At 37.0% G+C, this 26821-nt stretch overlaps 1 protein-coding gene across 1 annotated transcript in view; it reads right to left on the bottom strand.

The window, feature by feature from the left end:
* Positions 1-5143: 5143 nt before the first annotated feature.
* Positions 5144-26821, bottom strand: part of WDHD1 (WD repeat and HMG-box DNA binding protein 1) — a 63120-nt gene continuing 41442 nt past the window's right edge. The window contains exons 17-26 of the mRNA XM_076004019.1: positions 19060-19174; positions 18304-18435; positions 17626-17843; positions 17358-17476; positions 17114-17167; positions 14626-14669; positions 14075-14245; positions 12996-13126; positions 8535-8673; positions 5144-5947 (exon numbers count right to left, since the gene is read on the bottom strand). Of these exons, the coding sequence (XP_075860134.1) occupies positions 5753-5947; positions 8535-8673; positions 12996-13126; positions 14075-14245; positions 14626-14669; positions 17114-17167; positions 17358-17476; positions 17626-17843; positions 18304-18435; positions 19060-19174 (1318 nt within the window). The 3' untranslated portion in view covers positions 5144-5752. The remainder of the gene's footprint in view (positions 5948-8534; positions 8674-12995; positions 13127-14074; positions 14246-14625; positions 14670-17113; positions 17168-17357; positions 17477-17625; positions 17844-18303; positions 18436-19059; positions 19175-26821) is intronic.

Raw genomic sequence — 26821 nt, 5'->3', positions numbered from 1 at the left:
ATCACTCCCTTTCCTCTTAACCCCAGCCCTAGGCAACCACCAATCTACCTTCTGTCTCCATAGATTTGCCTATTCTGGACATTTCATATAAGTGAAATCATAATATATATGGTCCTTTGTGACTGGTTTCTTTTGCTTACAAAATGTTTTCATGGTTCTTCCATGCTGTAGCATATATCAGTACTTTCTTTTTATTGTCAAATAGCATTCCACTGTATGGATATATCACCTTTTATTAATGCATTTATCAGCTGATGGACATTTGGGTTGTTTCTACTTTTTGGCTATTAGGAAAAATAGTGCTATGAATATTCATGTACAGTTTTTTGTGTGGACACGTTTTCATTGATCTTGGGTTTATACCTAGCTATAGGATTGCTGGTTCACTATGTTTAACCTTTAAGGAACTGGCAAATGGCACCACTTTACATTTCTACCAGCAATATATGAGGGTTCCTATTTACCCTTGCTCACGACTTATTATTGTCCATCTTTTTTTTTTTGAGTCTCGCTTTGTTGCCCAGGCTAGAATGAGTGCCGTGGCATCAGCCTAGCTCACAGCAACCTCAAACTCCTGGGCTCAAGCAATCCTCCTGCCTCAGCCTCCCGAGTAGCTGAGACTACAGGCATGCGCCACCATGCCCGGCTAATGTTTTCTATATATATTAGTTGGCCAATTAATTTTCTTTCTATTTATAGTAGAGACGGGGTCTCGCTCTTGCTCAGGCTGGTTTCAAACTCCTGACCTCGAGCAATCTGCCCGCCTCGGCCTCCCAGAGTGCTAGGATTACAGGCATGAGCCACCGCACCCGGCCTGTCCATTTTTTGTTATAGCCATCCTAGTAGATGTGAAGTGTTACTTGTTTTTTTTGTTTGTTTTCTTCAGAGACAGAATCTTGCTGTTACCCAGGCTAGAGTGCAGTGGCTATAGGTGCAATTATAGTGCACTGTGGCCTCAAATTCCTGGCCTCACATGATCCTCCTGCCTCAGCCTCCTGAGTAGCTGGGATTATAGGCCTGGGCCTGTAGCTTTAACTTGCATTTTCCTGATAACTAAACATATTGAGCACCTTTTCTTGTGCTTATTGGCCACTTGTATACCCTCTTTGGAGATATGTCTATTCAAGTCCCTTTTTTAAATTGGGCTATTTAAAATTGCCCATTTTAAAATTGGCTTATTTATTCTTTATATATTCTAGATACAAGTCCTTTATCAGCTACATGATTTGCAAAAAATTTTTTCCCATTCTGTGGGTTCTCCCCACCACTTTCTTTTCTTTTTTTAAATATTTTTTTAAGGCTGGTCAAGTAGAGCAGTGGGAGTGGAGAAGGAACAAAGGATTCTGTAACTGGTTGTGATCAATTAGTTGTAAACACCAATGCACTTGGACCAACCTGCTTTCTTAATGATGTTCTTTGGAGCACAAAAGTGTTTAATTTTGGTGATATCTACTTCATCTATTTTTTTCTTTTGTACTACTGGTGTCATCTCCTAAGAAACAATTGCTTAATCCAAGATCACAAAGATTTATGCCTGTGTTTTCTTCTAAGAATCTTATAGTTTTAGCTTTTACATTTAAGTCTTGATCTATTTAGGGTTTATTTTTTATACAATGTGAGATAAGGGTCCACCTTCATTCTTTTGAATGTACCTAGTTGTCCAAGCACCATTTGTGGAAAAAATTATCTTTTCTTCATTAAATTATTCTGGCAACCTTCTCAAAAGTCAATTGACTGTAAATGTGAGGGTTTATTTCTGAGCTTTTAATTCTATTTCATTCATCTGTATTCCTATCCTCACTGGTACTAGATTGGGGGTTGGGAGAGATGGCTAAAGGGCACTTTTGAGGTAAATTTTATAATAAAACACAAGTTAGGTAATAATATTGTATCTATTTAATTTCTTTGGTTTAAATATGGAATTGTGATTATGTAGAAAAATATCTTTGTTCTCAGGGATACATGCTGAGGTTTTGAGGGATGAAGTGTTGATGATTATTTTAAATGGTTTAGGCAAAACCCTGTCTATAAAGCATATATGATAAACATCAACAATAAATTAAGCTACATGGAGGGTATGTGGGTATTTACTATACAATCTCAAATTTTCTATAGGTTTGAAAAATTTAAAAATAAAAACCTTGGGGAAAATTATATACTCCTATAATGAAACAGTTGGGAAACAAAAAAGGCAGCTCTTAAGACAGTCACAGATTACGATGCTTTTTAGATGGATGGGTCTCCTTCTGTCCAAAGAGAAGACCTGACATCTGTTCCATGTTAGCGATGGTGACTCATCACAGGATGCTGCACAGGTATGAGAGACTATAGGTCACCACAGTCCCCAGAGTTGCTGGGCATAATCCCAGCACTCATTCACTTGCTCTCTGAAATAATTAGATGATCCTTTTCTAATGAGTATAAACAAGCTGCAAAAATAACCTCCTTTGAGAAGTTTTTACTTTTGGAGAATAAAATTAAGTACATGTCAACTTTCTACAGCATACAATAAACTCAAATACGTCATATTATTGAAATGATAGTGATTAATATATTATTTCCATTTTCCTATTAAGTCTCAAGTCTCTGAAATAAAAAAACACTGAAAACAAAAGAGGTTTACTGTTATATAGCAAATAAATGAGGATAATATTTCTTGGTTTCAAAGCCGGGTGTGGTAGCTCACACCTGTAATCCTAGCACTCTGGGAGGCCGAGGCGGGAGGATCCTTTGAGCTCAGGAGTTCGAGACCAGCCTAAGCAAGAGCGAGACCCCCATCTCTACTAAAAAAATAGAAAGAAATTAGCTGGACAACTAAAAATATATAGAAAAAATTAGCTGGGCACGGTGGCCCATGCTTGTAGTCCCAGCTACTTGGGAGGCTGAGGCCGGAGGATTTCTTGAGCCCAGGAGTTTAAGGTTGCTGTGAGCTAGTCTGATGCCACAGCACTGTAGCCTGGGCAGAAGAGTGAGACTGTCTCAAAAAAAAAAAAAAAAAATTCTTAGTTTCAAAGTTCCAATTTGTAACTTAAACCAAATGAATATAAAAATCTTCCTTCAGGCCGGGCGTGGTGGCTCATGCATATAATCCTAGCACCCTGGGAGGCCGAGGTGGGCGGATCATTAGAGCTCAGGAGTTCAAGACCAGCCTGAATAAGAGCGAGACTCCCTCCATCTCTAGTTAAGGTAGAAAGAAATTAATTGGCCAACTAAAAAAAAAATATATATATATATATATATATATATATATATATATATAAAATTAGCCGGGCATGGTAGTGCATGCTTGTAGTCCCAGCTATTTGGGAGGGTGAGGCAGGAGGATTGCTTGAGCCCAGGAGTTTGAGGTTGCTGTGAGCTAGGCTGACGCCAGGGCACTCTAGTCCGGGCAACACAGCCAGACTCTGTCTCAAAAAACAAACAAACAAACAAAAACCTTCCTTCATGCGATGTTTTCTCTTCTAAGAAAAACAACAACAAAACCTTCCTTCAACCAAATATAAGTAGAGGATTAAAAGAATCCTTTTGTAAATCCTTGATATTATCAAGTTCCTATGAATCTGAAATATAATACTCAAGGATTACGTACACTATGTATAATAAGCAAGCCAAAGAACTAAAAACAAAATAGATACCTACAAACATGTTTTCCAACGTATTATAAAGAAATCTTTCCTTCAGGATCTTGAAATTAAAATTAGTTCATATAGTATGCAGAACCAAACCTTACAAAGTAAGATGAAATAACCAACAGCATAATAATAGCTAACATTTATATAAATTACTATATATCAGGAACCAAGTGCTTGTACCTTAATTCTCACAATGCCCAGCACTCTGAGAGGCCGAGGCAGGAGGATCACTTGAGCTCAGGAGTTTGAGACCAGCCTGAGCAAGAGCAAGACCCCGTCTCTATTAAAAATAGAAAAACTAGCTGTGTGTTATGGTATGTGCCTGTAATCTAAGCTACTCGGGAGGCTGAGGCAGGAGAATTGTTTGAGCCCAAGAGTTTGAGGTTGCTGTGAGCTAGGCTGACACGACAGCACTCTAGCCCAGGTGACAGAGTGAGATTCCATCTCAAAAACAAAAAACAAACAAAAAAAAACCCCTCACAACCCTATGAAGTAGGTACTATTATTACATCCACTTTACAAATGAGTAGGTGAAAGCTACAATTTGCCCAAGGTGACCCAGCTGGTAGGTAAAGTGGGTCTTTAGGCCAGGTGTGATGGCTCACGCCTGTAATCCTAGCACTCTGGGAGGCCGAGGCGGGCAGATCGCTCAAGGTCAGGAGTTCGAAACCAGCCTGAGCAAGAGCAAGACCCTGTCTCTACTATAAATAGAAATTAATTGGCCAACTAATATATATAGAAAAAATTAGCCTGGCATGGTAGCACATGCCTGTAGTCCCAGCTACTCGGGAGGCTGAGGCAGTAGGATTGCTTGAGCCCAGGAGTTTGAGGTTGCTGTGAGCTAGGCTGACACCATGGCACTCACTCTAGCCTGGGCAACAAAGCAAGACTCTGTCTCAAAAAAAAGTTTGTCTTTAGACCCAGTCTGGTTTTGGAATCGTGCTCCCAAATACTGTGCTATAATGTCTCTCAATACCAGCTACTAATTAAAAAATCAGAAATATCTTCCTTACTAATAACCTTCATCCATATGGGATAAAGAATATCCTTTATATCTAAATTTTCAACATATTTTGTTTCTTTCAATTTAGCAACTAGCTTTAATTTCAAGCCACCTCATTTTATTATTTCTTTCCTCGCCCCCTTTTGCCCTTATGTGACTGCATTTGTGTCTAGTTAGAATAACCATAAATGTTTGAAATAATTAAACCTTATTTATTCAAAATAAAAGAGAAGTTTAACTATTTCCCTAATTCTAACTACTCTCTTATCAAGCCTTCAAAGACTTGCTCTGAAAAGTCTTGCTGATGCTGATAACCACAGTATCCTACGGGGAGCACAGGAAGCCCTGGGCTGCAATACCACCAAAGCAGTGTCTTCAGTTCTTCTCTATCATGAGTATAATGCTGAGCAAGACTGGTGTGGTGGTAGAAATTATGGTAGTAAATATATTTTCTGAAAACATTTCCATTTCATGGAAATACAAGGTTAAGATGATGTCAAGCCAAATACAGAAAGGAGAAAATTTTATTTATCTAAAACAATTAAGGCTATATAAACCGACAACTGAAAGCCACATAGGAAGAAATTTCCAAAACACACAAAAGAAAACATCTCATCTACAAGATTATTTACATGTTTAGGGTGTATATTAAAAAACATGGTCCCCTAGGTTTAGTATAGACATAGAAAGCAGTCTATGGAACACACTTGGGAAGAGAACTATTATTCTTTCTAGCACATGACAAAAACCAAATGGGGAACTCCCAAGAAGGTAGCAACATGCAGAGGTTTTAAGACCTTGGCTTTGATGATGTTCGAAGGTTAGAAGAAAAATCAAAATGGCTTCCATTGGAAATAGTGGTGGCCTCAAGGCAATAATCACAACCACAGCACTTCTGAATGGCCCTCCATTTGGGGGCAGAGTAATCTGCAAACATGGTAGTTTTTACACGTGCTCTGTAGCTACACCAATATAATTACTACATTATCTTATAAAGACAAACAGTTGTCTTTTAAACTCTTTAAAAATATAGAGAGAGTTTCCCAAAGATTAAAAAAGTCCAGATTCATCAAAGATGGTAAAAAATCCATTACTTCCCCAGCATCACTTTCTTCCTTTACTCCTGCTTAAATGCAAAAGCTGATAGTTTCTGATTTGTAGAGAGATCTAAAGGTTTTTGCTTTTTAGGCAAATTCAGATTCTCCTTTGCTTTTTCTTTTTTTGTTTCATCACTTTCGTCAACCACACGTTTTCGCTTCTTTGCTTCAGCTCCATCACCTGCAGCTGCTCCTTTGGCCTTGTTCGTCCACGCCTTTGTAAAATATTGGGGGTGAAAAGATTTTTAGGCAGTAACAAGTAAGAAAATGATTTTTTAAATTTTTATTAAAAAATTTTTAATCTCTTCATTAAGAAGCAAAGAAAATGATTTCTTAATTTTTCTAGGTAACATGCTTATATATAAAGCAGAATAATTAGCACTTGAACTGTTAAGTGTTCTCATTAACAAATCTTTTATTACTTAATTGCAGAGTACATTAAAAATTACATTCTATCTCTATAATATTTCAATCTAAACGCTGCTTATATTTAACCATATTAAGTGCAAAATATTGTCTGCAGGTACTTATTAAAAATGAAATAATTGTAGGCTCACATGCAGTTGTAGGAAATAATACAGAAAGAGCCTATGAAAGCTTTACCCAGTTTTTCCCAGTGGTAATAATATCTTGCAAAACGACAGTGCAATGATTACAACTGGGGTACTGACAAATTGATTTTACTTCTACTCATTTGTGTATTTTCATTTTATTGTAAGTTTTTGTATTTACCAGCAGAAGAGTTCCATTACCACAAGGATCCTTCATGTTGCCCATCTCCCCCACCCCAAGTCCCCACCCAGGCCCCAAACCCTGGCAATCACTACTCTGTTATTCTCCATCTCTATCACATTGTCATTTCAGGAATGTTATGTAAATAAATCATACAGTATATATTCTTTTGGGATTAGTTTGTATTCACGCAGCAAAAGTTAAATAAGGTCCATTCATTGCATCTGTCTCTTAAATCTCTATTTTATTTTATTTTATTTTTTTGAGACAGGGTCTCGCTCTGTTGCCTGAGCTAGAGTACAATGGCATTGTCATAGCTCACTGCAGCCTTCCAACTCTTGGGCTTAAGTGATCCTCCTGCCTCAGCCTCCTGAGTAACTGGGACTACAAGCCCATGCTATCATGTCAGCTTAATTTTTAAGAAAAATTTTTTGGGCCAGGAATAGTAGCTCATGCCTATAATAATCCCAGCACTCTGGGAGGCTGAAGTGGGAGGATGGCTTGAGGTCAGGAGTTCAAGACCAGCCTGAGCAAGAGTGAGACCCACATCTCTACTAAAAATAGAAAAAATTAGTCAGGCGTGGTGGCCAGCGCCTGTAGTCCCAGCTACTCAGGAGGCTGAGACAGTAGATTGCTTGAGCCCAGGAGTTTGATGTTGCTAGGTTGACGCCAGAGCACTCTAGCCCAGGCAACAGAGTGAGATGAGACTCTGTCTCAATCAATCAATCAATCAATAATTTTTTTGTAGAGACAGGGTCTTGCTATTGCCCAGGTTGTTAAATCTCTTTTAATCTATAATAGTTCCTCTCCTCCTACTTTATTTCCTTGGCCATTTATTTATTATGGAAAAGGGGCCCTTCAAGCTGTAGAATTTCCCACATTAACAGACTGGATTTAAGTAAATGTTTAGGGTTTTCCTTAAAAATATTGATTCTGGTTGGTGTGGCTCACATCTGTAATCTTAGCACTCTGGGAGGCTAAGGCGGGCAGATCCTTTGAGCTCAGGAGTTTGAGACCAGCCTGAACAACATCAAGACCCCCTGTCTCTACTAAAAAAATAGAAAGAAATTAGCTGGACAACTAAAAATATATATATAAAAAAAATTAGCTGGGCATGGTGGCTCACGCCTGTAGTCCTAGCTACTCAGGAGGCTGAGGCTGATGCTACGGCAGAGACTGTCTCAGAAAATATATATATATATATATTGATTCCATTTTTAATCATTTGAAAACATAATCACAACTTTTGCCAAGTCTCTTCCTCTTTTGCAGTATAAGGTCTTATTCATTCAGGTGACATTTTATCTAATTATTTATAATTTTTGTCCTTTTATAAATACTTACAAAAAAGTGAGAAATACAAAATTGCTAATGAGGTTCTAAATAAGGCTAGAGATGATCAGACCAATTTCTAGCTTCCTCATTATGCAATACCTTTATCTATAAGGCCCAATTTATCAAAGCAAGTATCTGTTACTAGGTGCCTGTTCTATACACTGCCATCCCTCAAAGTGAAGTTTGAGGATTTAATTGGTCCACCACACACATTCCTTCCCCTTGTAACAAAAAGGTCATTCCTTCCTTCCCTCCTTCATGTGGCAGAAACTCACAGGGAGCAAGCCACCTGTCGTAATTTCCATGTGAAACAACATCAGACCCTTGTTCCCCAAAAGGAGTATTCTCATTTAGTATTCAATGTTCAAATAGACAGCATTTTTACTTGCAAGAAACTTAAACTAGTCCAAAAAATATGAATTAACTTCATTTTTACTTATTAATCTTTTTGCTTTTGATTTTTAACTAATGCATCTTTTCTTAGGGTATTCCCCTAACTTAAGACATACAGAAACTTATACAAGTCTAAACAATAAACTGCCAAAAACTTAATTATCAACATTAAATAATAATTACTACATATCCATATGCTCAAAGCTGACATTTCACATTTATCTAATTTCCTAAGAGTTTAGGGAATGTATTCAATTTCCAAAAACATACAAAAACATTTTTATAAAAATTTTTAAAATCTGGAATTCACTAAGATTTCAATCTCGGCACAATTATCCTTACCTTTCTTTCTTCAGTTGACAATACTCTAAATCGAATCATTCCTTCTTTTATTATGTCTGCTTCATCTGAAAAGTCAGGATTGTCAGACAAAATATTACTTCTATTTTCTTCTAGCCACATCTGAAATCCAGTCTTTGGCCTAAAATAGCAATTATGTGAAAAAACTTTATACTTAAATGCAGTTTAAAGTGCTTTATGATTTTTCAAGTTAGTAATTAGACATTAGTCTTTGCATACCTATATAAAGTAAGGAAGTCACAATTATACTTGTTAAATTCATATTACCCTAAACCACCTGGAGACTAAAGGATTAATCAACTAGAAAATCCTTTTAAGGTCAATTTAAAAGGATTCCTCATATTTGTATTTTCCAAGTGCAGCAACTGTGAACTCTGCACTTTCAACTATTATGAATGTTGACAGGCTCAAGGTCTCCAATTTCACTTAGCCTCCTGGCCTAGTAAAATTCTTCCATGTGGCCTTGGTAGGGTCTTCCTCTTTTTTCCAAACCAGCTATTTGAAATCTTTTTGAATTCTCTCAAGCCCCTTTCCATCGCCTCACCCTCACTCTCACAGATGACCTGGGTCCTTGATATATTATCATTATGTAAAGCATGGACAATGCACACTTGTAAATTTTATTACATTCTACTCATGACACAAATGTCTTTAGGTTACAAGTGAAGGTTTAATGCAAACATTTAATATTACTGAGCACTTATTACCTGCCAGGTACTCTTCTAAATGCTTTATGTGTATTACCTCATTTAAATGGCAATAACGTTATGAGGTAGGTACAGTTAGTATCTCCGTTCCATAGATGAGGAAATTGAGGCTCAAAGAGGTGAAATAACTTAGCCTAGGTTACACAGACAGTAAGAGTCAGACCTGGCATTCAACAGCCAGGCGGTTTGACTGCAGAGTCCCCACATTTAACTCAACAGTTACACTGCCTCTCACTACATTGAGGCGGAATGGATGCTAAACAACAAGTTTAAATACACTGCAAAAATACAAGGGGAAAATGTTTATGACAAAATTTTCAACAGAGATAAAAACACAGGATATAAAATTACATCTCCAATATAAACCCCATTACATATAAAAACTTTAATTCATTAAAAAGGATTATAAGAAAAGAAGTATGTCTATAAAAGAGTAATTAAGTGATTTTTGTCAAAACTTTTTAATATTTACAAAAAACAAGTTATTAAAAAAGTATTAATAGTATGACTATAGCCATTTGTCTAATTTCTGAAAATACACAAATTTCAAGTAATCTTCTTAATGCAATACTACTTCCAGGAAGAAAAAAAAAGAACAAACCAAAACAAACAAAAACCACGGGTAAACAAAGGTTCTTGAATTTTCAAACTTAATAAAGACCCATTTTAATTAAACTTGGGGTAATGTTACAAGTCTAGCTAACAGCATATAATACTCTTTCTCTAAACAGCAAGTTTTATTATTTACTATTTTAATTTATTTTGAGACAGGGTCTTGCTCTGTCACCTGGTCTAGAGTATAGTGGCATCATCATACTTCACTGTAACCTCAAACTCCTGGGCTCAAGCAATTTTCCTGCCTCAGTATCCCAAGTAGCTTGTATTGGAGGTGCGTGCTACCATGCCCATCTAATTTTTCTATATATATATATATTTAGAGATGGGGTCTTGCTTGTTCAGCCTGTAAACAGCTGTCTTTAAAAAGAAAAACAAAATTGAACACTTCTTTCCTGATTTAGTATACCAACATCTGTGACAAAATATTTGGTTAAGTATGATAATTCCTTTAAAATATTTCAAAAAGCCAGTTGACATTATAAAAAGTTGAGGCCAGGCATGGTGGCTCATGCCTATTAATCCTAGCACTTAGGTAGGCTGAGGTGTAAGCATCGCTTGAGGCCAGGAGTTAGAGACCAGCCTGAGCAAAGTGAGACTCTATTTCTGCAAAAAAGCAGAAAAATTAGCTGGGTGTGGTGGCTCACACCTGTAGTCCTAGCTACTCAGGAGGCTGACGTAGGAGGATCGCTTGAGCTCAGGTGTTTGAGATTGCAGTTAGCTATGATGATGCCACTGCACTCTAGACCAGGTGACAGTGAGCCTGTCACACACACACACACGGTAATAGAATTCAGAACAAAATAGGAAATATAAAAACCACAGCTACTCCCTCAAATTAAACTGGCCAACATAAAATTATTAGAAAAATGAGATATTCAATGCCAAAAATGAAACTGTGCTTTTAAAAATTTAACTGATATATTTAAAATAAATCTAACATAGCAAAGATCAAGGTATTGGTAACATATTATATTGGTGGACAAATAGGATATGAACAAATAGGAACTCTACAACAATACAACATCAACACAGAATGATTTGGCACTATGTCTTGGAATTACACGTGCACATTAACTTGTACTATACAGGAATCCATCTCACATCTATATTTGCATCTGTGAGAAATGATATTTATATAAAATTATTCATTGCAGTATTAGTGAAAGACCAGTAACCACTTTTGTCCACAAGTAGAAAACTAAATTAATTATGACATATCTATTTAAAGGATATATTCTCTGACTTGTAGTGCTTTAAAAAAAATTCAAAGCATATAAAAATATTAAAGCTCTTTATGCAGTCACATAAAATGATCTGCAAAAGCTATTGTTAAATGAAAAAAGCAAGGTACAGAATAATGTATAAAACTTTGTGTTAAAACAGACAAATAGGCCGGGAATTTGTGACCAGCCTGGGCAACATAGTGAAACTCTATCTCTAGATAGATAGAGCATTTTCATCATCTACTAAAAAAGATGTATGAAAACAAAAAAAGAAGCCAGGCGCAGTGGCTCACGCCTATAATCCTAGCACCTTGGGAGGCCGAGGCAGGCGGATCGCTTGAGGTCAGGAACCAGCCTGAGCAAGAGGGAGACCCATCTCTACTATAAATAGAAAGAGATTAATTGGCCAACTAATATATATAGAAAAAATTAGCCGGGCATGGTGGCCCATGCCTGTAGTCCCAGGAGTTTGAGGTTGCTGTGAGCTAGGCTGACGCCACGGCACTCACGTTAGCCTGGGCAACAAAGTGAGACTTTGTCTCAAAAAAAAAAAGAAAAAACAAACAAACAAACAAACAAAAACCAGACAAATATTAAGTATATATTTGTATGTGCACAGAATAATTCTAGAAGGCTACACAAGAAATTTGTTGCAGTGATTGTTTTTTGAGCAGGAAACTGGTTGGACAGGAAAGATTTACCTTTTTTTTTTTTTTGAGACAGAGTCTTGCTTTGTTGCCCAGTCTAGAGTGAGTGCCGTGGCATCAGCCTAGCTCACAGCAACCTCAAACTCCTGGGCTCAAGCAATCCTTCTGCCTCAGCCTCCCGAATAGCTGGGAGTACAGCATGCACCATCATGCCCGGCTAATTTTTTTCTATATGTATTTAGTTGGCCAATTCATTTCTTTCTATTTATACTAGAGACGGGGTCTCGCTCTTGCTCAGGCTGATTTCGAACTCCTGACCTTGAGAGATTCACCTGCTTCAGCCTCCCACAGTGCTAGGATTACAGGCATGAGCCACCACGCCCGGCCAAGATTTACTTTTGAGACAGAGTCTCGCTTTGTTGCCCAGGCTAGAGTGAGTGCCATGGCATCAGCCTAGCTCACAGCAACCTCAAACTCCTGGGCTCAAGCAATCCTCCTGCCTCAGCCTCCCAAGTAGCTGGGACTACAGGCATGCGCCACCATGCCCGGCTAATTTTTTCTATATATATTATTTGGCCAATTAATTTTTCTATTTATAGTAGAGACGGGGTCTCGCTCTTGCTCAGGTTGGTTTCGTACTCCTGAACTCAAACGATCCGCCCGGCTCGGCCTCCCAGAGAGCTAGGATTACAGGCGTGAGCCACCGCGCCTGGCCAAGATTTACTTTTTATCATACACTTTTTTAGATCTTTTGCTGTTTTTCCCCATGTAACTATATGATTTAAAAACAAACAAACAAAAAAATAAATTATAAAATAAAATAGTGTCCTAATAAAATACATCTACAATTTAAAACATATATAATAAATACACTTTATTTTTTTTATTTTTTTTTTTCGGCATATTATGGGGGTACAGATTTTAAGGTTTCAATAAATGCCCATTGCCCCCGTCCCCCCACAAGTCTGAGTCTCCAGCATGACCATCCCCCAGATGGTGCACATCTCACACATTATATATGTAAATACCCACCCCCCTCCCCCCTGCCCAATACCCTATTACAATTTTAAAAAGTAATGTAAATAGACATTAATCAATATTTATGGCTTCCTTAAAGTCACAAGTGTTCACAATGCCCACTACCAATACCAACGTATTATTTATAATAAAGAGTTGCATGATTTTGTATCACTGCTACTATATGCTTTTTACTGGAACACTGCATACTAAGTTTCTCTATGTACTAACCTTTGGTTTTCAATGTTTTCAGGACTCATAGCTGGGGTTTCAGATGATACATTTTTAGGATTTTCTTCTTTTAGTTCCTCAGTCTTATTGGCTTGAGAATTTTTTTTCTGGAAATAGGATACTGCAGATACCTTTAAAAACAAACATTATGAACACTGCAACAAAATCTAGTATGATTTTTATGCACTACAAGCAAGTTCTGAAAATTGTGAAGAAACATTTATAAGTATTTAGAATTCTCATGCCAATATAATGAAGACTTGAGTTCTCAGTTAAAAATAAACACGCACATACAGGCCGGGTGTGGTGGCTCACGCCTGTAATCCTAGCACTCTGGGAGGCCGAGGCAGGCGGATTGCTCGAGGTCAGGAGTTCAAAACCAGCCTGAGCAAGACCCCGACTCTACTAAAAATAGAAAGAAATTAATTGACCAACTAAAAAATATATATACAAAAAATTAGCCGGGCATGGTGGCGCATGCCTGTAGTCCCAGCTACTTGGGAGGCTGAGGCAGGAGGATCACTTGAGCCAGGAGATTGAGGTTGCTGTGAGCTAGGCTGACGCCACGGCACTCACTCTAGCCTGGGCAACAAAGTGAGACTCTGTCTCAAAAAAAAATAAACACGCACATACAAACAAAACTAAAAGAACCTCTACTTCAAATTCCATGTTTTCTGAATGAACACAATTAAATGAAATGGAAAAGCTAAACAATAGATCTATTTTATTGATGACAAATTTGGGATGAAATGAGTGTGGACAAAAATCAGAATACAGAACAAGGATTAGGGCCATCAACTATACCAGCCATTATTAAACATGAATATTCATCAGAATCATCTAGGGGATTTTAATAAAAATACAGAAAGATGCCTGAGTCCCTGGGGTCTGGGTACACATATTAAAAAAAGAAAGAAAGAAAGAAAGTGATTATGAAGCAAAAACAAAATAGAACCCACTTCTCTAACTAGACAATCAATTATAAACAACTAGAAATTCCTTATACCTGAACAGTGAATAAAAGTGAAGACAAATAGATCATATGCTGTTTGTAGCAGATGTAGGTAGTTGAATAGTACCTGTTTAGACTTTGGCTTTGGAATCAGAGGCTTTATAACTGGAGACTTTTCATTATTTGTAGCTCGATTAAGTGCAGTGGACTTCTTAGATGATTTGCTCATATTATCTAAAATATTACTTGAACGTGCTGAATTCACTGACATGGCTGGCTCTTTGGAATTGGCTGATACCTAAAGAGCAAACTAGTGTTTTTTAGTATTTTATATTTAAAGAAGAGAAAAAAAATCAAAGAGATTTATTTTTCCTTTAAATTTCTGTTAAGTGTGTACTACAGTCTCATCTTTAGAACTGAATACATTTGCTACAATCCAAATTAAGATTGATGCATATATTCCCAAATATCACATCTCCAAGAAAGACATGGAGTATCCTTCGAAATTACAGGCACTTAGAAGATAAGTGGAAAATATAACTCTTAGCCCAATCAGTCTCTTATGCCTTCAAGTCTTTAATGCTTCCAAGTCTGGGGAGGGTTTTCTAGTTATGTGAAAGTATTTTTTCATATGGAAATATATTCAAATAATAAAAAATATCACTGGAAAGAGTTTACCTTGAAGGGGTTTACTCGTCCTTGGCTGCTAGAGGTAATTGCACCTTTTATAAGAAAGAAACCTTGGTTAATAGTGGCAAAAAAATAGATGATTTCTGACTCCTCTAATATTAGGCAGAATATTTTAATCTATATTATCTGAAAACAAATGCACATTGTAACTTTAAAACTATTAACTATAGATGACCTCTTTCCTGCTTCCAAGACAAAATAAAGTTATTAAATGGGAATTATCCTAACTTGCAACTATGAAACATACCAATATGTACAGATCTATCTTTTCCTTCTCTTACCATGCAAGAATGGTGCCTCATTTTAGCTAAGGCTAATAATCCCTTTACTTGTGCTCTAGATCCTACCCCCTCCTGCTTTGTCAAGAAACCTGAGCTATCAATGCCCCCCCACATCTGACTTTTCCCTATTTACTGCTTCCTCAAGTCTCCCAACTTAAAAAAAAAACAACCAAAACCCTCTCTACCCCACATTCCTTCCAGCCACCATTTTCTCCCTTTATCTAGTCACAATTTTCAAGAGCTATTGACACTATTAACACAGTGCCCATACATTCTTCCATACAATATAATGCTTTCAGACCTACTACACTATAGAATCTCCTCTTCCTATGGCTCCCAATAATATCTAGGTGGTCAAATTTGGTGGATACCTTTTAGTCATCTTATTTGACCTCTCAACAGCATCCCACATAGCTAACTGTTTATTTCTTCTTGACACTTCTTTCTCCTCCCATGACTTCTGAGATACAGAGTCAAAGATACAGCATTCTCTGACTTACCCCCTCCTCTCTGGACCCGAGATCACATTCTCTTTCAATGGTTGGTTCCTCCTCTTCTACCTGATGCCTACATGCTGAAGATTCCGTAGGCCCAAACTCACTTTTCTTCTTGCTTTACATATTCTCCCAGTGTCTGCTCACCCACGGCCATGGTTTAAACTGCTATACTTATACTAAATGACTTTCGTTTTATATCTACAGGCCAGAGTCCTTTCCTGAACTCCTGATCCAAATATCTAACTGTCGACGTGATATTTTACTTACCTCATAGCAATTCATCTTCCTATCTAAATCTGCTTTTCCCTAGTGTTTCCTAACTCAGTAAATAAATGGCAACATCATTCCCTCAAATACTTGAAGCCAGTGTTAAAAAAAATTCTAATTGGGAGGCCATTAGACTGGGTGGCCCTGGCTCTTTAAATTTCCACACGGATAAACCAAATCCCAATGTAAACAGTAAACTGAAACTAGAAACTGCACCAATCAGAAACCATCAGCTAACCTCTAATTTGTAACTTTCTACTCTAACTAATTAAAATTATTCTTTGTCTTGCTTCTAAAGATGCTATAAATGTTTCCCCTCCTGACCCTCCCAGAAGAGTGCCCCTGTGGTCTGATGCTGTCCTGATTCATGAATCACTAAATGCTCAAATAAACTCCTTAAAATTTAAAGTTTTTCTTAAGTTTTTCTTTTATCACCTATGAAACTATGTCATTGTTCATACCCTGAACTCCTAGACTCTTGACATCATCTTCAGAAACACCTCTTTAATTCTACCCATTCTTTCTACCACCAAGGTAGAAGGCTCAAGGACTGCTTCGGTGATCTTCTTACATCTGCTCCTCCTCCACACAGTATCCCATGCTATGCCTTTGCTTAAAACCTGTAAAGCCTCTATGGACCTTAGAATAAAGATCAAAATCCTTAAGATGGCCTACACAAATCTATATGACTTAGCTCCTGCCACTGCTCTAAAACCCTTCAGCACCACTTCTCTCTGCTCTTTGTGCTCTTCACACCACCCTTTTACAGTCTTCAAACATACTGCTCCTGAAGTTCAAATGCTTTTCCTCTGCTCCTGCTCCCATCTACCTTTGCCTAGCTGACTCTTACTCATCCTTCAGGTTTTTGCTTTAAACACTCCATGAGGCCTTCTTGGGGTCCCTACCCTTCCTCCACCGTTGACTAAATTATAGCCACCTGTTATATGCTCTTTTGATACTCTACATGTTTTTAAAGTTAATTTTTAAAAATCAAAGCAACATATATACATACTTAAAAAGGCAAATGGTACTATAAGATTTATGTTTAAAAAATCAGCAGTTCTCTACTTCAATCTTTTCTATCTCCCAATCCCACTCCCCAAAGGCAGCTACTTTCAACTCCTTTTAACTGTTTCTCCAGCATTCTGCATGTTTCCTTAGTGATATCCAGGCTCTGTCTTCCTAGCAGGGCTGAATGGGCATTAAGGAAGAGATCAACCATGCACATCTGCTTAACTTCTGTATCTAGTAAAATGCATGACACACAATAGGCATTTAATAGCCATTTGTTAAATGACCAGTTTCACAAACATCTTTGATAAAAAAACAAACAAACAAACAAACAAAAACAGGCCCTAAGGGGTAAGGTGTATTTGAGTAGATGTATCACTTTACAGACTACTTGATATTACAAATTTATAAATATCTCACCTGACTGAGCTGGAACATCAGAGGAATTTGCACTTTTGGAAAATGAGTTCTGTCCTATAGATTAATTAAGATAAAACAATATCATGTAAATGGGGAAAATCAAGTCATCCTTGATATTCAACAACCAGATACCAAAGTTGTCTTGAAAAAAGTATTAGTATTCGATTTTCCTCAGCCAAGTAAAATAGGAAAAGCCACATCCATGAAATTTCTCAGCATTTATTGCCTTGAAAACGTATCTCACCAGGCTTATGTATTTCTGGTTTTTCTTCTTCATCATCAGCTTCTCCACTGTCCTCGGCATCTTCTTCAACTTGATTTCTGAGCCTTGGCTGGCTCCACTCTGTGGAAGTATTACTATAACTAAAAGACAATACTATTATTCGATAAAGAGCTATACTCTATCAGGGTAAACTGCTGGTTAAAATAAAAAAAAAAAAAAAAAACTATGCAAAGACCAACTTAATATTCAGGATGGTAAAGGAAAAGTCAATCAACTGAATATTTGTTACCCAGCATTCAGCTTTTTTCTGAAATCTTCTTCTTCCTCCGATTCCACATGGGTTGTAGTCAATTCAGCTGCCTTCTCTACAGCCAGTTCACTAAGTCTTTGGGCCAATATTAATTTCCGAGATCGAGAAGCATATTTAATGGCTAAACTCAAAGCATTTTGAGTCATTAGATCAGCAAGTTCCACACAACGAAATTCTCGTTCCAGTTTACAAGAAAGCTAACCCAAAAAGGGGGAAAAAAATTAAATCACATTAAGTAAAACTTGAAAAATTTTTTGTTTTTTACTGAGCTCCTTAAAGACAGAATAAGTAAAACTTTTTAACAACACTGATACTAATAAAACTGAGAAAAAATTTTTTCCAGATACCGTAACTCACTGATATGGAGATGTCCATTTTAATATATTTTAAAATGTCTAAAATTAGAAAGCACCTTACAATTATTGGGGGGTCAGTTCAACAGCATTGTTTTTGTCTCTGTGGCTTGAATGAATAAAATAATGGTACATTTACAATTAGTAGTAGTAGATTCAATGAAATATATCATTTCAAGCTATTAATTGTAAGAAAAGCAAGAAACTCATTTAAAATTCAAATGTGGTTCTTCTAAATTTGTTTTCCAGCTGTCCCTCACCCAATAGGGCAGAAAATTCAAAGCAGTATACTTATTTTACTTACCGCAAGCATTTTCATTAAAAGTTCCTGTTGCTCTTTTATTGCTTGATTTTTAGTGCTCTCTTCATATTCATAACCGTTTTTAGCTAAATAATCAAGGTGGTTGTGAAACATAACTGAACGCCAAAACTGTTCCTACAAAAGTGGACAAAATTGTTTAACTGACAACTACCACTTTAATACCAAGCAAGTGTTAAATATTTATCTTAAGATACCAGTTTCTGAATCCTTCTTTCTATAAGTTTTACAATTTAAATTCCAATATGAACAGCTTAACTTTATTTTCTATCCTTAAAAATAGAGGGGTAAGGAATATAACATTTAAAACAGTTTCCTAGCTATCATAGTTAAAGGTCAGAGAATTTGGTAAATTATTAGTTTTTTAGAAGCTGATCTGCCTTTTATGAATAACTACTTGTGCAATTTTGAATGACTTTTGATGACACAGGGCTAGGGCTAGGACAAAGCAAGCAGCACTCCTTCTCGGGACTTACAGGATCCTAAGAGAGAGTGTCTTGCCCTAGTGAGGCCCTGACCAGTATACCCATTTTCCTTGTAGACAAAGTGTCTGGAAGTAGTGGTAGCAACCAGGTGACCTGGTGATCATAAGCAGTCCTCCTCCCTCCCTGCTACCATTATTTATTTAATTACATAGTAATGAAATCTCAATACTGGTTATCATAATTTTATTTAAAAAATGTCTGTCCCATAGGTGGTATATTATCAAATTCAGAGAGCCAAGGTAAGACTTCCACATACCTCCATTTGTCCTTTCTCTGTTGCAATCTGACAGTAAGGAAGCTTAAAGGATAATATAGCAACAGCAGGGCGTGGAAGGGTGGGAGGAAATCGAGAACCTTTACAAGGAATGCACCTGTCGGTAAAGAAAAAGTTCCACCATAAAACTTGCTAAAATGTCAATAAAAATTTTGCAGAAGTTAGTAACCTGGAATAGTAATATTATTCCAATAGCTGGCTTAATTATATGTAACAAATTCTTCTTTTTAAAAGTGTTTTAGTCCTAATTAGATACAAAGACTACCCCTTCATGCATTTTAAGAATTTCAAAAATCCCTTCTCAAATCAGCTTATTAAATTAAAATCACTAAGAGTGAAATCAGCTCTCTTCATATTTTCCTTAGCAAATTGCCTGCTTTTAAAATACAGACATTGTGCTATAAACACTTGTTATGGGATCTATGTTATAAAACTTATCATGGGATCCACAATACCCTACTCTAAGATAAAATGGTGATGAAGCATATTCATTTTCATTCACCAGTTTAGGAATTCTTGGTGCCACTAGTAGGAAGTGTCAAATGAGAAAAAGACAGTGAAATGTCCAATACAGTTAAGTGATTATTAGATATTTGTCAGAGTGAAGCAGAAAATCCAATAGCATTACAAAAATTATAATCTATACCTGCTCTGCTAAATCAAAGGTTGTTTTATATGGTAATAGCTCAGTGGGCAGGGACTTAGTCTAAACCTTTTCTGACCAGGACATGTAAGGTGTTCACAGATGCCCATCACAAGAAGTACTCATACTATTTATTAATTCAAAAGCATTCATTAATCACAGAATGATTTATATGCACAGAGCACTCTTTCAACTTATCTACTCCAAATTATTAATTAGAAAACCACTGGAAAACCATGACTACACACTATAAGTACCATGGGCAAATTTTCTATTTGCATAAAGCCATTTTTAAAAAGAGTACCTTGTTCAATGCTTACTGTCACCCATTTAATTTATAGTACAGACTTTTAGCCAGGGCTTTAAGTCAGGACATTCTTGAAGGGAAATACTAAATAGAAGTTAGGCCCTTGGGTTTAAATTTTTTTTTCCATAAATATCTTCTAGTATTATCAAATGGCCACTAGAGTAATTAAAAAATAAGTGGCAGGCCAGGCACATTGGCTCAGGCCTATAATTCTAACACTCTGGGAGGTTGAGGCAGGAAGATGGCTTGAGGCCAGGAGTTCTAGACCAGCCTAAGCAAGATAGAGATCCTATTTCTACTAAAAATAGAAAAAATTAGACAGGTGTGACAGTACACACCTGTAGTCCCATCTACTCTGGAGGCTGAGGCTGGAGGATCGCTTGAGCCCAGGAGTTTGAGGTTGCTGTGAGCTAGGCTGACCCCATGGCACTCTACCATGGAGACAGAGTGAGACTCTCAAATAAACAAAACAAAACCCTCAGTAATCTTTTTCAAACTAGATAGGCCCTTTCCTTGTGAGATTCAAATACATTGGCTTTTTTTTGTGACTGTATTTTTTGAACACACTATCTCATTTTCTTTCTTCTTCCTCCCCTTTTATGATTTTATACAAATTAGTTGTTTTCACTACTACCTCACAGAATGAGGTGGCAGTGTGAAAACCTTGAGTTTGGAAAAATTCTTGTGGCAATTCTGTCGTGAACCTATCTTCACAAAAACCACTGGTTTACCAATCATACAAAATGAAAAATATAGAACATGTGCAATCACAAAGGATAAGTTCAAGTACATATATTTAAGTACACTAACAAAATTAGAAGGAAAATTGGGAGTAATGTTAATTGCCCGTACATACTTTTTTCTCTAATGTGATTTACACTCTTGTTTAAAAACATTTTACAGCTCAAATACTTTATTGATTTAGACAGAATAAACAAGCATTACAAAGAAAAAGGAAATATTGGCCGGGCGCGGTGTCTCACGCCTATAATCCTAGCACTCTGGGAGGCTGAGGCGGGCGGATTGCTCGAGGTCAGGAGTTCCAAACCAGCCTGAGCAAAAGCGAGACCCCGTCTCTACTATAAAATAGAAAGAAATTAATTGGCCAAATAATATATATAGAAAAAATTAGCCGGGCATGGTGGCGCACGTCTGTAGTCCCAGCTACTCGGGAGGCTGAGGCAGAAGGATCTCTTGAGCCCAGGAGTTTGAGGTTGCTGTAAGCTAGGCTGACGCCACAGCACTCACCCTAGCCTGGGAAACAAAGCGAGACTCTGCCTCAAAAAAAAAAAAAAAAAGAAAATATTGATTATGATTTTATTAATACTTTGTAAGCCACATTTACGTCAAAGTAAAACACCAATTCACATATTAAATATTTTATACTTTTATAAGCTTTAAAGACTTGAACTTTTTATAAAGTCTTTCTCTCTTTTAAATATCCTTTCATGGAGGAACTAGAGGTAAAAACAAGCACATTTTACCTGCAAATTTGGTGGGTTTTGCCTGCTATGAATGAATTTCCTGGAAACTGTGCTAAGCCATTTAGAGGAGGAAATGTGAAAAAATAAACCAGCTTACTAAGAAAAGAAAATTACTTCAATTCCTTTTCAAATTGATCACAAAATCTATTCTCTTGTTATATTAAAGGAAGAACTGAAAAATACCAAACTGGAGAAAACTGGGGCCAATGTCCAGACTAATCCTGCCCCAGTCAGCAAGTTTTGCTTTCTCTTCTGTGTTGGACACGACTCTCTTGTGCATTGAAGGGGACTTTGTTCATATCTCTTTTAAAGTACTTACTCAGGAGTAGTATAATGATTGTATAAGCCTATCTCTTTCAGGCTCCAAGCCTCATTTATCTTTGTGTAGGATAGCACATGTAGTCAGTAATATAACAAATATATTTTATTTATTTATTTATGTTTTTGAGACAGAATCTCGCTCTGTAGTCCAGGCTAGAGAGCAGTGGCGTCATCATAGCTCACTGCAACCTCAAACTCCTGGGCTCAAGTGATCCTCCTGCCTCAGCCTCCCAAGTAGCTGGGACTATAGGTGTGCACCACCACACCTGGCTAATTTTTTCTATTTTTAGTAGAAACGGGGTCTCACTCTTGCTGAGGCTGGTCTCAAATTCCTGACCTCAAGTGATCGTCCCACCTTGGCCACCCAGAGTGCTAGTATTACAGGTGTGCACCACTGCACACGGCCTGAAAAATATTCTTATTCAAGTTTATTCTTCTAGAATAAAGCCAGGAAAATATATTATTAAAACTATCCCACAATCAATTTATCACAGTATATACAAATAAATATATTTTTATGAACAGACTTTTTAGCGTATCTTCTCAGTGTTTCAAATGTCTGCTGCATAAGAATCCCTTCAGTAATTCAATTCTTCTTCTACAATAAGCTAGTCCTTAAGGAAGAAGTGTTAATTCTTTTACATTTTTAAAACAGAAAATATAGTAAGTTTTCTTTGCCACTAACTAGATGTGTGATCTCAAACAAGTTATTTAGTCTTTTTTGGACCTTAATTTTCTCATATGTAAAAACTGGGGAGAGGGGCTGAGAGCACAAGAACTGGACCAAAAGAACTCAGTAGTTCCCATTCTTTTATCCTTGTAGGGCTGCTAAACTATTGTAAGGAGTCTATTAATTCACAGAAGCACCGTGAATTATCTGTAGACCAAATAAAAAAAGTTTCCACTTAATGTACTAGAATTTTCACATGTATGTAGATAATGTAATTTGTAAGTATAAATTTATATTAAAATATAATTTTTAGGTCTATAGAAGCTTATGTTATTATGAATTTTCTCTATCAATTGAGACTAAATGCAGAGCTACTATCATCCGGAGGTCAGGAAATGTTCAGCATTTAAAAAGGGCTCTTTCTGAGTCTACCCTGGGCAACATAGCGAGATAATATTAAATTAAATGAAAAACAAAATTACTCATTACAAATGAATAATTTCACACACCTCCTCTAAGATAATGACATTCAGTAAAAAAATGAACCATTTTGAATAAACAATAGGCAGCATAGTAAAAATCCTTATAGGTTTAAACTTTAAACTCCTATGAAGATAGACTGTGAATTTTTTTTTTTTTTTTTTTTTTGAGACAGAATCTCGCTTTGTTGTCCAGGCTAGAGTGAGTGCCATGGCGTCAGCCTAGCTCACAGCAACCTCACACTCCTGAGCTCAAGCAATCCTCCTGCCTCAGCCACTCGAGTAGCTGGGACTACAGGCATGCACCACCATCCCCGGCTAGTTTTTTCTATATATATTAGTTGGCCAATTAATTTCTTTCTATTTATAGTAGAGACAGGGTCTCACTCTTGCTCAGGCTGGTTTCGAACTCCTGACCTCGAGCAATCCGCCCGCCTCGGCCTCCCAGAGTGCTGGGATTACAGGCGTGAGCCACCGCACCCGGCCAGACTGTGAATTTTTTAATTCAAATTTCTAAATATTTGATTCCTGGAAATGGACCCGCAAGAACAAAGAACAACCTATACCAAAAGAACTATTAAAAATAGTTAACTAATATATTTCTTCTGATACTAAATATGTCAATAGAATATCTGGAGATTACGATTATAAAGACAAGACATATGGAATTAACCAGTAATTCCTTTATGGCTCTCCACTAAGTTCAATTTTGAATTCTCTAAAATTATGTCTTCTCTTCTCAAACATCACATGATGCCAACCACTGCCTCCAAAAATACCCCAATCTTGCTTCATAATTTGCCAAAAAAACAGAAGCCAGAAACAGAAGATAGGAATTTCTGTCACCTTTTAACTACCAAATCTATCTGCATTTGTGCCTATTTTCTTCCCTCTCAGACAACTGATAAAATGTTAGTCTTCCTATTTTAGACAAGTGGTCTAAAATCTATCACTCTTTTTTTTTTGAGGATATCAGTCATTTGGTTGTCTCCTTTTTTTACATTGTCAAACTTACCCTCTTTACTAAATTCCATTGCCAAAATATTAGAAAAATACTGTAGAATCACCAAAGTTAAATAATCCCTTCCTTGAGTTCTCATCCTCTTTTAGGTACTATCCCAAATCTCTGCTCCTCTTTATAGTCAAACTTCTTGAAAAGAGTTGTCCACATATTCTACTTTCTCTTTGCCTCCCATTCCCACCCCAATCTGGAATTCAACATTTTATCATGCCACGAAAACCACTTTAATGAATCACCAATAACCTCCTTGTAGCCAAATTAAAAGGTCTTCTTAAACTTGACTTCTAACCTTATCTGATTTAGTTTATAGAATTGGTACTTTCATTTTCTAAAAATTTATTTAATTTTTGAACAAGTAATCCATTTACATGTTCAAAAAGTATAAAAAGAAATACAGAGAAAAGTCTCCTATACTATCCACTGAGTTTCTCTCTATAAGGGTCTTGCTCTGTCGCCCAAGCTGGAGTACAGTGGTTTGATCACAGCTCACTGCAGACTTGAACTCCTGGGCTCAAGTGATCCTCCTGCCTCAGCATCCCCAGTAGATGGGGCTACAGGCATGTACCACCATGCATGGCTAGTTTTTTTTTTTTTTTTTTTTTTATAGACAGGGGTCTTTCAATGTTGCCCAGGCTGGTCTCAGACTCCTGGCCTCAAACAATCCTGCCACTTTGGCCTCCAAAAGTACCAGGATTACAGGCATGAGACTGCACTTAGCCTAGGAGGTAACTATTGTCGTCAGTTTCCCTTTTACTCTTCTAGGATTTCTTCTACGTTTGTAAGCAAATGTAATTATGTATTTTTATGCTCTCCTCCTTTTACACAAATGGTTATTTATTTCACTTAACACATCTTATGAATCTGTCTACATCATGAAATAATGCCCTTATCCTTTTTAATAACAGCTTTATTGAGATATTACGTAATTCACTTACCAACAGTTCATACAGAATGCACCAGTCATATCATACCATAGAGTATACAACTCAGTAGTTTTTAGTATATTCAGAGTTGTGTTATCTATTACCACTAATTCCAGAACATTTTCATCACCCCAAAAAGAAATTCCATGCCTATTAGTATTCCCACTCCCTATTCTCTGTTCCACTCACCCCCTCATTCCCCCTTGACAACCACTAATCTACTTTTTGTCTCTACAGATAGCCTATTCTAGACATCTTAAATAAATGAAATGATAAAATAAGGCCTTTTGCATCTGTCTTCTTTCACTTAGCATAATGTTTTCAAAGTTTATCCATGCTGTAGCATATATCAGTATCTCATTCCTTTTTTTTTTTTTTTTTTTTTTGAGACAGAGTCTCACTCTGTTGTCTGGGCTAGAGTGCTGTGGCGTCGGCCTAGCTTACAGCAACCTCAAACTCCTGGGCTCAAGCAATCCTGCTGCCTCAGCCTCCCGAATGGCTGGGACTACAGGCACATCCCACTGTGCCCAGCTAACTTTTTCTATATATTTTTAGTTGGCCAATTAATTTCTTTCTATTTTTAGTACGGACGGGGTCTCACTCTTACTCAGACTGGTTTCGAACTCCTGACCTTGAGTGATCCTTCCACTTCGGCCTCCCAGAGTGCTAGGATTACAGGCGTGAGCCACCACACCCAGCCTCATTCCTTTTTATAGCCCAATAATATTCCATTGTATGGATATACCCTACTTTACTTATCCATTTATCAGTTGACAGATATTTACATTGTTTCTACTTTTAAGATATTAAGAATAAATCTACCATGAATAAATGAACATTCAAGTACAAGTTTTTATATGGATATGTTTTCTATTCTCTTGGTTATGTAACCAGGAGTAGAACAACTGAGTCATATGGTAACTCTATGTTTAAACTTTTAAAGAACTACCAAAGCATACCATTTTATATCCACACCAGCAATGTTTGTGGGTATCAATTTCTCCACATCTTTATTGTTCATCTTTCTGATTATAACCATCCTACTGATTGTAAAGTAGTATCTCTTTGTGATTTTGACTTGCATTTCCCAAATGACCACTGACGCTGAACATCTTTACAAGTGCTTATTGGCCAGTGAATATCTTTTTTGGAGAAATGTCTATTGAATCCTTTACTCATTCTTAAATTGAGTTGTCTTGTTTTGAGTTGTAAGAATTCTTTTGAACTATAGTCCAGGCCATTAAAAAAAGAAAGAAAAAAATTAAAAAATTCTTTAGGTACTCTATACAAGTCCCTTATCACAGATATGATTAGCTTTACCTTTTTACAATTTTTTATTTAATTTTTTTTTTTTTTTTTTTTTTTGGAGACAGAGTCTCGCTTTGTTGCCCAGGCTAGAGTGAGTGCCGGGGCGTTAGCCTAGCTCACAGCAACCTCAAACTCCTGGGCTCAAGCAATCCTCCTGCCTCAGCCTCCCGAGTAGCTGGGACTACAGGCACGCGCCACCATGCCTGGCTAATTTTATATATATATATTAGTTGGCCAATTAATTTCTTTCTATTTTTATAGTAGAGACAGGGTCTCGCTCAGGCTGGTTTTGAACTCCTGACCTTGAGCAATCCGCCCGCCTCGGCCTCCCAGAGTGCTAGGATTATAAGCGTGAGCCACCACACCCGGCTTAATTTTATTTTTTAGAGACAGGGTTCTCATTCTGTCACCCAGGCTACAGTACAGTGGCATAATCACAGCTCACTGCACTATCGAACTCTTGGGATCAAGCAATCCTTTCTCTTACCTTTGCTTCCAGAGTAACTAGAACTACAGGTGCAAGTCACCATGTCCTACTAATTTTTAAAATTTTTTGTAGAGACAAGATCACACTATGTTTGAGACCAG

Source organism: Microcebus murinus, chromosome 6 (assembly GCF_040939455.1).
Source record: "Microcebus murinus isolate Inina chromosome 6, M.murinus_Inina_mat1.0, whole genome shotgun sequence".
In the NCBI taxonomy this organism is placed as follows: Eukaryota; Metazoa; Chordata; class Mammalia; order Primates; family Cheirogaleidae; genus Microcebus; species Microcebus murinus.
This window is presented reverse-complemented; position numbering and strand designations above follow the sequence as displayed.